At 43.2% G+C, this 14994-nt stretch overlaps 1 protein-coding gene across 2 annotated transcripts; it reads right to left on the reverse strand.

Moving 5' to 3' along the window:
* Positions 1-381: 381 nt before the first annotated feature.
* brd2a (bromodomain containing 2a) lies at positions 382-10863 on the reverse strand. 2 transcript variants are annotated; one of them, XM_046417357.1, is made up of 12 exons: positions 8703-10863; positions 5463-5769; positions 4860-4997; positions 4546-4687; positions 4211-4410; positions 3580-4086; positions 3334-3462; positions 2982-3173; positions 2628-2890; positions 2074-2393; positions 1679-1807; positions 382-1587 (listed from the first exon to the last, which is right to left on the reverse strand). In XM_046417357.1, exons 1-12 carry the CDS (start codon positions 8732-8734, stop codon positions 1463-1465), a joined length of 2484 nt encoding a protein of 827 aa, XP_046273313.1. In that variant the 5' UTR covers positions 8735-10863; the 3' UTR covers positions 382-1462. The 2 variants fall into 2 exon arrangements, with proteins under 2 accessions (XP_046273313.1, XP_046273312.1); XM_046417356.1 differs by having other exon boundaries at positions 382-1590; positions 8703-10861.
* Positions 10864-14994: the final 4131 nt, after the last annotated feature.

A 14994-nucleotide genomic window follows, 5' to 3' on the forward strand; every position in this document is an offset into this window, starting at 1 on the left:
CCACCAGCCAAACAGGCCGAATGAAGTTTCAGCATCCACAACCCCAAGAGGAAGAAACCTGGTGTTAACTAATGTTTTTAATCACAAAAATAAGTTAACCTACTCTGCAACAAATCTCAGCTAAAACAAAATAAAACCATCAGCTGCCGCACATCTCAAAAGGCCAAATTGTTTTTAAAAGACAAAGCAGTTTTGCTTTTGTGACACGATGGTGTTTTTAAGTGATGGGAGAAAAAACAAGAGAGCTTCACTTACACTTAAATATATTTAATATTTAAATGTAAGAACCAGCAGAACCTTCCACTTTAAAAGGTTTACCCAGATGTTTTGTGTCTTAAAGCAAAGACCCAAACACCAAAAGAAAAAAGAACCAGGATGTTATTCGGGCACAGGTGAGCGGACAAGACACGTCCTCACAATTTATTAGCAGATTGGTCACAAGAAGAAGAAAAAAAACATGTTTACAGAGAAACAGATGAGGGAAAAAAGACAGCACACATGGGAACAGAAATATTTATGCATAAACTGACGTGTAACATTTCTGTACAGTGGCCGACCCTTTCAAACAAGTACATGAGTACACAATGATGCAGTAAAGTAGTACATGAGTATGCAGGTGTCTGTCAGCTCCTCTGTATTGCATGCAATCTGTTTTGTACTGAACCAAAGGTGCTTCTGCGTGCAGACTGATTTTCAACGCCTGCGTCAAAACTATGAGGAACTTCACCAGGCTGCACTTGTGGTGCCGGATCCCACACACACACACACACACACACACGTGACGCATTCATTCATACACACATACACACACACACACACACACACACACACTCTCACATGTTTTCCCAATACCTTCTGTCACTCAAGGAAAAAAAAAAATCTAAACAAAAACTAAAACACGTCTCCGCCCACACCAGTTCGTCTTTCCCAGAATGAGGGAATAAATTAGCTCCATAAAATGCTTCTTTATAAAAGAAAAATAGATATTTATATAACTGTACACCTTATCTATACAGCATAAAGACAGAGAGCACAGGAAGAAGGGAAATTATCTCCAGAAATAAGACAGATTCTGGCTGTAGCACCCTTATCCCTCCAACACATGCTTCGCTCTTCTCTCTTTTTAATGCAGGAGATGGAACATCCCTCGCTCGGCCCAACAAGGCCGGTTCTCCAGAGAACGTCCTCATGCCGAGTGTCCTGCTCTCCATCTGTCCGTCCTCAGCCTGTCTGTGTTCAGGACGGGTTTGGATGACTGAGCTGAGCGCAGGGAAAGACCCATCTCTCTCTTTCTGTCTTTGTTGGTTTGACGCTTGTCAAGTCAGACCGGTTCTGCCTGGTGCTGGTCTCGTCTGATCCGTCCTGCGGCTCCATCGTCAGCAGCTCAACTGCAGTTCAGTTCACTCAGTGGGAAGCCAAACGCCCGGGGTTCCTCACATGAGCCTTTCATATGGTAACCCTCTCAGCCAGAGTCCGAGTCACTTGTGTCTGAGGATGAGGAGGAAGAGGAGGACGAAGACGAGTCCGAGGAGGAGCTGCTGGCACTGAGACGTGACGGCTGGGTGTGCTGCTCCGTTGCAGGTTTCTCTGCTGGAGAAAAGAAAACGCACATAATTTAAGACCACAGGGTGGACATGGATGAAGTGACAAACTTTAAGGCAGCAGTAGGCGGACTTACGTTTGGTCTTTGGAGGCTTTTTTCCAGAGTTGAGTTGACCGCTGACGTCCATCAGCCTTCTCTCCAGCTCCATTTGTTTCTCCAGAGCGAGTTCTTCCCGGGACTTGCCAGCCACGTTGTTTTTACTTGCTACATGCAAAAGGAAAAGTAACAGCACCAATGAGATGGGGGTTCAGTACTAGTACAGATAACGGATAATGGAGTAGAAGTTAGGCTGTTAGGCTACAGCTACTGGTCAGCTGTTGGCCCCCAAACTACAAGTTTATGTCCTTACATTCTGTTTTACATTTGAAGAATTACTAGTTTTTGAACCAAACAGTGAGCAAAAACAGGCTCAAAACGAGCTCTCCTGGATTGTGGACCAAAAACAGAAAGGAGTTCATGATTTTACGAACCGTATGGCTTTCGAGGTTTCTTCCTCAGACACGTCATGACGTATCTCTCAAGCTCCCGCAGCGTCGATGGCTTCAGCGTCTCGAAGTCTATCTCGATCTCTTCCGGGTTGGTGTCGCGAAGCGAGGGCTCGCGGGACTGGATGATGTAAACGACGCGGCCCAGCTTCTCACCGGGCAGCTTGTTGATGTCCAGGCTGAGCTGGCGTTTCTCATCGTAGGACATGGGCGCCGTCTCTTCCTCCTCATCAGAGTCAAAGTGACTCACTATGGGATCGTGCACCGTTGGAGGCACGCTAAACGTCATGCCGGCCTTTTTGGATCTGATGGAAGACCAGAGAGCAGATGGATGAAGAGACTGTTATAAAATTGAAACTGATTTTTTTTTCATTTATTCATTATTCATTCATTTAAACTTATTTTAAATGACACATATTATTTTTCGAGAAATCTTAATTTTTTTGGGACTTCTTAGCTAAATTTCCGAGTCCCCAGCAAACACAACACCAAGCTCATACTTTCAATTCCAACAATGTCCAGTAGGTGTCAGTACTCACTTGCTCTTGTTGTTTTTCTTGCTCGGTGCCTTCTTAATCGGCACCACAGGACACCCGGGTGCTCGGTTGCTCTTGGTTTTTGGAGTCTTGGTGATTTTGGGGGCCTTGGCCGGTTTAACAAGTGGGGGCTCTTCTTCTATCCTCCGATGCTTCTCTTTTTCCACCTTTTTCTTCTTCTTCTTGTCCTTCTTCTCTTTCTTCTTCTTGGGTTTGACAATGGGCCCCTGTGAGAGTGCAGTGAGCTGCTCGTGCACAGCTTTCAGCTGGAGTGACAGAGAAAAGACAGATTAGTCAAAAGAGTGGAACGGACACAGCAAAGCTACACCACATTAAACATCTTCAATCTCATCTAACCTGCTCCTGCAGCTCTGCGAGCCGGTTTGCTCGCTCCTCCTCGGAGTCTGAGCTGGGACTGCTCTCACTCTCCTCACTTTCACTGCTGAGCTCACTCTCGGATGATGATGAAGAGGAGGAGGAGGAAGATGAGGAGCTGGGGGGTGCTGGCGGTTCATCTGGCATCTTAGCAAAGCAAAATTCAAAGACATCCTGAAAAAACAAAACGGCACGTAAGTGAACTCGTTCACCAGAAACCACTGATGATCTGACATGACAGTGGGGTAAAGAGAAGCTAGAAGAACTGAATTATGTTCATGAATTAGCTTTATCTCTATAATAATCACAAATTGTACTGGAACGAGTACATTACCTGAAGTTTTCTGGCCATTGCCACCACATCATGATCAGGGGGGTTGTACTTGTAGCAGTTTGAGAACATCAGTCTAACATCAGCAGAGAACTGCTGCGAGTCGTGATACTCTCTGCTGTCCATCTTACGCTGAAGACAAGAGTGAACAAGAGATTTCAGCCAAATACTGCATTAAAGAACAGCAAACACCAAGCTCCTCTGCTCTCTCAAATGTTCACAGCTGCCTGTGTATTCCTGGAAAAGTACCTTGATGGTGCTGAGGTCCATGGGCTGCTTAATGATGTCGTGGTAGTCGTGAAGACCGAGAGACGAGGCATCGACAGGCTTGTAGAAGGGCCAGGCGTATGCCGCATGCTTCTTTGACAGCAGCTCTTTCAGGACCCCATTGCAGTAGCGCAGCTGGGGGTTAAGCTTACTGCGACGCACTGGCGGTGGAACCATGGAGTCTGGTAAATCCTTCTTGGGGGGTTTGATGGGTCGTCCACTCACTCCTCTTCTGGCCCCTCCAGCTGTTTTAGTACCCATCATCACTGGTCCACAGCCCATCCCCATGCCCATCCCCATGCCTTGGACGAGGCCTTGGCTCATCCCCAGGCTGGAGTTGTGGTCCACTCCCAGAGAGGTGAGGGTGAGCGGGGAATTGTGCCCACTGCCCAACCCCAGGCTGATGCCGCTGACGCCCATGGTGCTCATGATGGGCATGGCTACAGTGGTGGGGGTGGTGGTGTCAGCTTTCCTCTTTACACCTTTTTTCTGCGGTTGAGAAAAAGATAACGAGAAAAGGGTGAGTCTTGGAGGAATGCTGTTCGGCGGTCGTTAACTCTATTCAAACCTGTGTTGAATTCTGACTGCAGACTAACAAAGTGTCAAATGTTACCTTTGCTGTGGGCTGTGTGGGAGGCAGACTGGTAATGGTGGGGATGCTTTGCTCATGTGGAAGGGAAGGGGGCAGGCTCTTGGTCAAAAGAGTCTGTGGTGGGGTGGAGAGGATGGAGTCAGGGGTTTCCGGGGTGGGAGGCGAGTACACTGACTGGGAGACAGCTGGGACCTGATGAGCTGTCGTCACACCTCCAGAGACTGGGAGAGAAGGTGAGGACACGAGAACAGTATTAAAGCACATTCAGAAAACACAGTTCTCATGAAGTTGAAATATGCAGAAATAAAAAGATGTATATGTGATGGTTGGACACCACACACTTCTACTAGCCTTACCTCTGCCTTTTCTGCCAGGCTTGCCTGGTTTGCTCCGTGGAGGGGGAGGAGGAAGCTCTAGCTCCTCCTGGGGCATCTGAGCCACTTTCTGCAGGAATGCCTTCTCCAGAGACTGAGCCATCAGAACTATGTCATCTGTGGGCTACGGAAGAGGAAATTTGATTTTACTTTTTTATGGTCCAAGTCAAAAACATACTGTGCTACACACAATAATATAAAATGTGAAAATGTTAAGTTTCCCCAAACGGCATGAAACAACATCCAGTGAGGAAGTCTCAGGCCTACACTACCCTCAGGCACACACAATGTCTTACCTTGTTATAAATGTAGCAGTTGGTGAACATGGTGTTGAAGTCCTGCATGCACTCGCTGGCACTGCGGTAGTAGTTATGTTCTAGTCTCTTCTTGATAGTGCCCATGTCCATGGGAGTTTTGATGATCTTATGGTAGTCCTGGAAGGAGACAGAGACGCTGTCAGGACTCAACAGTGACCACTACATCCTAAAGTTACTTTCTGACACACCAAAGACAACACAACTGGAAAAGATCTCAAAAGACAAAATGGTGACTTAGCTAAGGGAAAACAAATAGTATGATTAGCTCTACTATCACCTGAAGCTGGGCTAACAGTACAGCTTACAGTGATGGTGAATAACTGGGTTGTAGATGACTTTTTTTCAACAGTGTCTGGAAATGGTTAATCTAACAAGAAGTGTATAATGAAAACCTGTTGTTAGTCGGATATAGCTTCCATCTTCCCCACTGACTCTGACCACATTATTTAAGTTATCAGAATCAGAATTTCTTTATTTATCCCCAAAGGGAAATTCTTTAAATTATGTTTATGCAGCATTTTGTAGTGAAGCGAGGTTTTAAAAGTAAAAATGTTCCTTCCCATAAGAAACGCTCAAACTTACAGGCAGACTGAGCTTGACTGCATCTACAGGTTCATGGAAAGGCCAGGCAAAATGGTGCCTCCACAAAGACTTGAGCAGGACTTTCTGTAAGAACTGAAGTTGGTTGGTCATCCTCCCCTGTCGGCTGGGGTCTTTCACCGGCGGCTGTGGGGGTCCCAAATGGGCCATCTGATTGACAGGGGGCATCCCAGGACTCTCAAATCCCTCATAGAGCAGTGAAGGTTTTCGGATGCGTTTTCCAGCTGTGCCAGAACCCTGGTCCATCGTTGTGACTCCCATTATGCCAGCCTCAACCCCGACATGGGAGCTGTAGAGAGCAGTTCAAAGACCAAAGACCAACTGTTAAGTAGGTTTTCTTCCATACAATAAGAAAACAAATATTTACTAATGTCCCATGCTGAATAAGGTTTGCTCTTCATCTCAATAAAATCATCAAATTGTTGACATTAACAGCCTATTAGTTTGATATAAATTGTACTGTAAATAATGACGTGAAGGCACACTGCCTGTACTGGAAACAACTCCAATGAAGATGTATTTGCAAGAACAGTATTTGCAACAACTCATCGATTTTGGAATATGCATACATAACTATCAGCAATATTAAACAAAACTTGACTATTAATTTACTAATTGTCTTATTGTGTCGTCCTGTTATGTTCTTTTGTTGACATACACTGTATTTTATTCTAACACACTCAGTTAATCCTGATTACCCCACTGCACACTCACAAGCACATAGCATAGAGTAAATCCCTTTCCCGGGGCATGTAGTCAGTAACAGATTCTAACCATTACTCAGCAAGCCTCCATGAGTCTCACTTGGAATATGCTCCTGCCAAATCAGCAGTCCTGGTTCCAGGACAACAAGCATGGCTACCACTTCCTCTTCTCAGTGTCAATCTCACCCATTACACAGACAGAAACTCCACCCACATCTCCCTGCAGAAAAAAAGTCTCCCAAATGGTTATGGGTGGAGTTTCAGCTAACATGTCACTGTAATCGCTGCTCTATTCTAGAGTTTTCCAACTGAACTACCCACAGACATTTACATCGCATTGTTTGAAACAGTTTTACTATCTGCCACAGTGCCACGCTAATGATCTCTACAGTAAACACCCTGCAGTGCTGTACTCTTCCACTTGTCACATTATCAGCAGAACTGAGGCTCTGTTGCCATTGCAACTTGTCAAGTTAATAGGTAGTTTCCATCCGGATAGCAAGACTGGTTCATACAGAATGAGTCAGGGCCAGTTGGCCTTTAAAAATGTTCCATATGCTGAAGTGTCCACACTAGCAGAAGGGAGTACCATAACACCCCCGTAACAATGCTAATAAAAACAAGTAAGGGGTAAACACATGAATTAAAACACCTCTCTTGATACAGAGGAAGGCTGTCTTTGCAAAACAGAGGCTGAACTGACATGCCATTCTTTTACATGGAGCCGAATGTTATTCTGTTGGCGACACCTTGTGTGTAAATACAAAACGTAACTTTACAAACGTAGTGAACCTGTGGCAGTGACTGATGGGTTGGTTCAATCGTTAAACAAGTGGGACAGTCATCAAGCCATGTATAGGAAGTCACATACGAGATCGGTGTGCTATACTTCCTAGGATACAGAGACACACCACTGTGAGCTTAGTGCTGCTGTTAAACAAAGCAAAAAGAAGATACAATTTAACTCTCAGTATGTATCAAAATACCACACCCCAATGACTTGTAATACTAGAATTTCTGCAATACTACATATACTAAATTTGATATAGCCCCCAGTCATAACCCTTATAACACTGGAAACTGCTGATGTCATGCCAGGGCCAATCTTTATCAGAATGAACTCACCATGTCCTATCTCTGCTGGCCTACTGACACTAAAAACAAAAACTGAATGCAAGAGCATGCTGGGGCTTTTGGGGTCATCTGCTGGAAACTAACATCTGTTGTCCATTTATTTGCATTGTCACTGCTGTGTATCCCCTAAAAATGGTTACACTGACAGCTTTGTCCACACATTAAGAGGTTTTCAGTGGTCTTGCAGCTACAGATGAGTTAGGCACATCATAAATGGCAGGACTCATGGGGCAGGTGTGCTTACACACAGAATGTTTAAACTAGTCCAACCTACTCCTGCATATTGAACAAAACTACACAGTGAAGGGTAACCTTAGCTGCAAATGCACTTTTGTGAGGCTACAAACATAAATAAATATTAGCAAATAGCTTATGTTAAATCAATCCATGTTGAATGATACAACTTTTGGAAACACATTTGACAGTTAGTGTACTTTATTATCAAATAAGGAAGTAATCATATACATAACATAACAACACTAAACAAAAACATGTCGGCTATAAATAGGATTAACAAATGAGTAAAAAGCGCACTCATACCTTGGAAAGAAAAAAAAAACAACACAACAATACTGATGATTGTAACGTACTACAGTTACTACAAAGTTATCATCGATCTTAGGTTGAGTGACATTGAGCGATGTAACCAGGCAACCACGAAACACCCAACACGCATGGATGGCTGCGTTAGCCCGTGCGTTAACGTTACGATGCCGTCGTACCGGTGATCACAACACCCTTTTGACTGTCACATGGCTACAATAACAACCTGACGAGACAAACACCACTGCCGGTGCAACTGCACTCTTTTGTCCATTAAGCGTAATCTACAACGATTTTAACACCAATCAACTAATCGTTGCCTGCTCGAGCGCCAGACGATAACGTTAATAAAAGCTAGGAGCTTTGTTAATGTGCCTTGTGCGTAGCCATTTGGACAAGAGCACAAATTAACACTGTACAAACAAGGGGCGCCAATTTGGGTAACAAACAGTGTGTCGAACCACTGGCTTACATGAGAAAATTTGACTCTGTGAAGCTAATGCTAGCAATGCTAGCAGCAACTGCCAAGCTGCTGAGAGCGGCCAACGGCAGTATCACTCCGAAGATGGCGCCGGCGTAGTGCGAACAACAGTCGCAGCTTCTTATAACAGTTACAACCGATAAACAAATTTTATTTCCTCAACATGAATTTCGTTTCTAATCCCTTCAACACTGCGACAAACTTCTTCCTGCGGCACATTCAGTGTCCATTTCTCTCCTCCACACGTATTACGGCAAACACAGGCTGCCAGCAACCGTATTTTGAAAAAAAAAAATCACGAGAAATGTTTATAATATTCCGTCTGATGCAAAGTTGAGAGTCAATTTTACCGGTGGATACCTGTCAAGAAGCGGGTTCACAGCCATATCCATCAGGATGGATCCGGATTCTGTTTATTAGCTAGACTCAGACCTGGATCCGTCTCTGTTCGTCAGTTTTCTCCGCTGACCGCCACGGTGAACACCTTCCGTCTGCTTCGTTGAAATGGCGACGATGCGACTATACCCGGTCTTTTAAAGACCAACCATCGAGCCTATTGGATGAACTGCCTCAACTTGCCCACGCCCTCGAAGTTTCTATTCGCTGCTTACGATGTCTGTCTAAGTCACCACACCCCTTGTTACTGTGGGCTCACTGCAAATCTTTCGGCCCAACCTATTCGCAATTTTTTGCTGTCCATCAATTGAATTGCACAATACTATTGGTCCAGCCTATTGAGTGTTACAGAAGTGCGGTCTGTAACTGGTTCCTCCATATTACCCTGTACAAAATTCTGAGGCACCGTTGTCGTCCTTCCCCTTATCACATTACATTACGTCAACGTGTGCAAAGCGAAGATGAGGATTGGTCAATACGGTTGAAACGCGGGCTTCCAGAGCAAATACCAAGATGCCTATTGGTTGTTCCACCGGGTCACGCGTGTCCCCCAGCAGCCTCTCCCCACAGGCTCTCTAGTTGTTAGAATATCCGCATTTCTGTCTTTCCAAAGAGGCGCACATCCGCCATCTTTAAGTACCGTGACATCGAGTATTATAATACACTTATTCGCAATAAGAAACATAAAACGTAAACAATAAATAGAAAAACAACACACATTTCGTTTACAAAAACCAGGAAAAGCAACAGTGTCCATCAGCTGCAAATTAAGGCCACCCCTTATGAACAACAGCCAAACAAGGCCTCCATGGCTCACAAACTCCCAAGTGTTCTTAGGATCAAATCCAAACGTAGCATTCCTATTGAATGTGTAACAGCGAAGCTGTGAGTCCTATTAATTTAACGAAACAAAAAAAACGACCACACCTAACAGCGTTCAAGAATAACCACATAGCCCTGAATGACACAGCAGTTTTCCTCAATGACCTCAAACGATATTTGATCAAACTAACAGATGCTCTTTCCCAACCAAACTCCTTAGAGAATTCACTCTGGCATATACATTACCGTTACAACAAAACTGTAGTAAATCACCCAAAAAAGCTCTTACGTGGCTTTGAAAATGCAAGTACCACGCCTGACCTTTGAGAGTTCTCAAAAGATTAGGCTAAAACTGTTTTTAAAAACATACAGTACCAAAAATTACCAATTGAGTAAATACCTACGAGGAATCTTATCTCTAAAAGGGACCGACAATTCAAATAGTCGACAACTACACAAAATGGTTACCTAACCCCATGCGCCCATCCCCCACACCAAGGTTACAAATTCCCTACAATGTCACTCAAATAAACGATGGAAAATAAAAGTAAATCCTCACGAAACGAAATATTACTGAAGTTTTGATAAGTTAACGATATAAAATCACAAAGTATACATTTAAATGGGTTAAAATTAAATTAATAAAAAACAAATACTTTCAAAGTATGATAAAAAACCTTGAACTTAAAATAAATGGAAATGTTGACAAGTAAATCCCAAGTAATGCGAAACCTTTCTTCAAATAATCTTCTTGTCTTCCACCTCGATACTTTTTAACCAACACATTTCCCTCAAACATGTCCGCCTTCTTCCCCATGCCCCGCACTGGGTGGGGGAGGGGGGTCATGTGATGAAATAAGCCTGAGCGTGCTGTTTATCAAAAGTTGAACACGTGGCATTCCCCGAAACTGCAATAAAACGCATCCACAGCATATCCTTTCTCGCAAAAGCGTCCAATCCATTCCACGTCCTGTGACTTATACAGAATATAAGGCTCAAATTGAGATTAAAGTTGGCAAAATATCCGAACAAAGAGCATACTTTCCGTTGGCTTTGGCTCGCTCCGATTGGTCATATTTGACCACGTGATGAACATGATTTTTAGCACTAGGCTAATGATTACGCTATTTCCCAAACTTCCTCCAGGGTAATCCTTTTATGGTCGCAATAATCCTTCACAGCCCACGCGTAGCTCCCAAGTTAGGCTCAAAAGGGTTAGAAATGTCTGTTTTTTCTGCAGATGACTGTTAGTGTCGGTCCCCGTCTGTGTTGCAACACGAAGCATTGCGCATGCGTCTCTGCCATGAACACGCTTTGCCAATGAGGATTCTAGAGACTGACCTAAGACCAGTTTGGTTTTCCTTCACACGCCAACTGCGGCGATTTCGCAGGTTTTTGGAAAGGAGGTGGGATTCAGATGCAGGCAAATTGACAAGAGTTCCTTTTCACATTAAAGCAGGAGGAAGGAGAGAAACGTTTAGGCACCGAGAGTTGTGCTTTTGAATTTAAGAGGATTTTCAGAAACACAAATAGGGACATTGGTGAACATACAAAAGCCAAGGAGCAAAACAAGAACAGCTGACAAAAGGCAGTAAAATCAGATTTTTGAAGAAAAGTGTATAACTCCTCTGCAAAGTGTATTTAAAACCAGCAATTTTGGATATTGTTCTTTCGTGTTTTATTCCTGCTTTTAATTAGGCTAATTAAAGATTTGAAGAAATTTATGTGAATATAATCTCAGAAAGTGATCTCATTCAGTGTCTTAAATGTGACTGCCAATACTCTTAAATTCTTAAATATTTCACCCGTCTGCTAACAGCTCAGCCTGGAAATGTGACTGATGGCTGAACAGCTCGCCCCACAGATATTCTGCAGTATGCAGATTGAGACCCAAACTGCATAAATCAAATGATAAATGACCAAAGTTACCATTAGATGTCTGATCCTGTTTTCTTTTGCAATCCCCAGTATACTGATTTAAAATGAAAGGGCACTTTTTTCCCCCTTTTTGAGTATACCACACATGATTAAGCATTTGCCATGCGCGATTGTTGCCGACCATGAGGTTTACAAGGTTGGTTTCAGCCATACTGCCCAGGTCTGCTTAGGTGTATTTCTATGATGTATTATGATGTTTAATTATGAAATACAAAAATGCACATTTCACTGTTCTGTTTGAGCAATTTCTTTCATCACTCCTCTCACCTGCTGAACATATGAAGAACTATATAATAAAAGCATGAAGGGGATTTGTCTTTCCTCCCAAAAAGGGATGACTGAAAGCTTTGGCATGGAAAACAAAAGCATGGGGGTGCCAACCCTGTGACTATATAAAATCCCCCATATGCTGTGTTGTGTTTGTATATTTGGTGGGGGGAACGAGTTCCAAAATAAATATCCAGAAAGAGCCGTGTTGGCAGGGGATAACCGGGAGGAGGGAGGAGCTGGTGGATTACATCAGAATCAGCCTCCTCTGACTCATCAGCAGTGATCTTTCTCTTTCACATTCTCTCTCTCTCTCTTCCTGTGTGTCCTTTATTTTCAACACTTGGCTGCATCAGCTTGTCACATAATGACAATCAGACAAAAATGGTTACAGAGGAAGTTCTCTCCCTCACAGCACCTCAGTCCTGAGTCACAGGTTGCCAATGATTTACTAGTCTACGGTATCCTGATTTGGTACTGGCAGCCAAACCACATCCATCCCAAATTGCTTACAGGAAGAAAAAAAAAAAAGTATTCTTAGTGCTTCTGATTTTGTGTGGTTATCGTGCTTGCACAGCTCTGTAAATGCTGGACCCTGCCTCAGTCCACTTTCTCTCCCTACTGCTGGCAAGCCTTCCTGAGCAACAACAATCCCTTCGACAACCGATGCAGGCAGCAGTTTTCAGACGGAGGAGAACTCTGCATATGAAAACAATTTGCAGGATAGAGACTCCAGTGTATCAGTGTGTGGGAAAATGATGAAGAATCTGTATGTACTGCATACACCAGAGGGACAGTTGTTTCAGTATGTTGAGCTTTAGCTCCACCTCAGATACAAGGCGGGTGTGACAAACAGGAGAAAGGTCAAGTTTGATAGGAAGAAACACAAATCACAAGGCTAGTTTTGACACTGCAGAGGTTGAAAATGTTTGTATGGATATGATGAACCAGAGGCTCTCATTCACAGCATGACAGCCACAGGAGTATCAGTGGATCAATACTGCTGCCCTGCTGGGGAGGAGCAGCTAACGACAGCTCGTACTTTTCCCTTTCAGTGGTGCTGTTGCATTGTTACCAGCTTGACTTCACATTCCCACACACATTCACCACATTTACTGCTGTTTACCAGCAGTGCTATTCGCATCAGCTCTGCATTATTTTTATTTGCATCCCGATGTGTTGTTGTTTGCTTTACAAAGCCTGTATTCAAACACACACCTGTTGTTCTGCTGTTACCGCAAATGTCTCTGCTTCCTATTCTTTTGCTTGAGCCTTTTCCCAAAAAGCTCTTACTTTTCTGAAAGTGTCTCCATTTAGAGCAGTTATATACATAAACTGTATTTGTTGATCATGATCATCACAACAGCTTGAGTGCCTTTGTGGCAGGAGCAGCCCGAGGGACCAAATAAGTAGAACTGTGCATTTATTACACGTGACGTCTCATAATATCAGTTTGCAATGGTTACTTTATTAGATGCCTTTTTATTGTATAACAACATGGAAATAGATAATAATAGGGTACTTTGGTGTTTGTGTTTAAGAAGAGGTTGGACAACAAATTGCCTTCTTTTATAAAGTGGACATCATTGCATGCAAGACGGTGTCCACTTCCTGTGTTGTGCCAGAAATCAAGAATTGAAAATTACGTCCCACAAGGAGCCTAATAATGATTCCCCCCAAGACAAGAACAGATTCACTTTGAGCTGTTTCTGTCTGACGTATAACATGGATTGATGAGGTTGACTCTTTTCATGTTACTGCAAGACACAGTGAATTTGCCAGAAAAGGCCTGCAATGCATCATATTATTTATTTCATTTCAAACGGATGCTTTTCTTCAGGCGATGTTGAGATAAAGAGTAGAGATGAAGTGAAGCTCACGGGCAGCGCAGCTCCGAGAAGGTGGCCGTTCAAGTCTGTGAAAACAGCAGCCGTTTAATTATGCAGTCATGCAAAATGAGTTGTAAATGTGTGAACCTGAGCAGGGACTCTTCATTATTCTCTGAGAAAAGGAAGCAGAGACTACAAGGTGAGTGATTTCCATCTGAATGGATGTGGACCAGAAGGCTGGTGGTGAGAGAGAGAGAGAAAGTCTGAGAAATGAAAAAGTTATCCATCCTTTGACCAACGTTTCATGTGTGTATGGACATTTCTAGCATGTCTGCGTTTGGACAGCAGCCTTCGACGACCGACGACAGGAAAGGAACTGCTGAAAAGGCAGATAAAAATCAACAAAGATGATCACTGACATGAAACGAGATTAAGATTAACACGCTTCCTAATCTCACATGTGTAATCTCCTCAGTAACATATGTCTCCGAGCCTTACATTTCGTTAGAGGAGTTGTACCTGTACTGTTGTTGTTTACTGTTTGGGTCAAAATACTGCATGTGTAAGACGTATGCTCAAATATTATTCCAACAACATCCACAACGGCATCAAAAGAAAGAAAGACACAAGTGAGGGCAAGACAGTGACGGGAGAGCAGGAGAATCTTCTGTGTGTGTGTGTGTGTGTGTGTGTGTGTGAGACAAACAGCCGGGCTCAGGTGTGAAAGTCTGCCTCGTCATCGCGTTGTGCCTCCCCTCCACGCCTGTTTATCTCTTTCACAGAGTGATGTGCAAAACAACACTGGAGGAGAAGGACTTTCAGAGCCTCCAGCTGCTGTAACTGGTTCTGCTTTAGTCTTTCCTACAGCTGGAAAGACGCCAGAGCAAAGATAATGATAGTGAGAAACTGCTCTTTACACGTATTAACCTCATTTCCTTTTGTAAACATTTGAAACAAAACAGCTTCATATTTTCTCAATATACAGATAAATTCAGCAATCTTTTCTTTTTTACATTAAATTTAAGGAAAGCCACTGACTTCCTTTAAGGTCTGGATTTTTATTTATTTTTTTGTTTGTTTAATCACTTGAAACAGAAGAGAAATCAGATCTTTCCACAAATCCTTCTGAACTAAAGCTTCACTTTTAATTCAGTCCATTCACTTCAAAGATTCAAAGTGTTTGTTGTCACATGCTCAGGAGAGAAACAAGTTCTCCCTTTGCTTTCCACTATGAGTGTTGTCAGGGTTAGAAAATTAACATTACAAAAAAGAAGAATAACTTTAGAATTTAAGCTCAAAGATCTTTTATTCAAAGTCATGTACTTATTGTGCACAGTTTAAAATGCCTCAAACATGTCAGAAATAAAAGCTGAATGAAAATAAATTAAGTATATATATTG

This window comes from Scatophagus argus, chromosome 17 (genome assembly GCF_020382885.2).
Source record: "Scatophagus argus isolate fScaArg1 chromosome 17, fScaArg1.pri, whole genome shotgun sequence".
NCBI lineage: Eukaryota > Metazoa > Chordata > Actinopteri > Scatophagidae > Scatophagus > Scatophagus argus.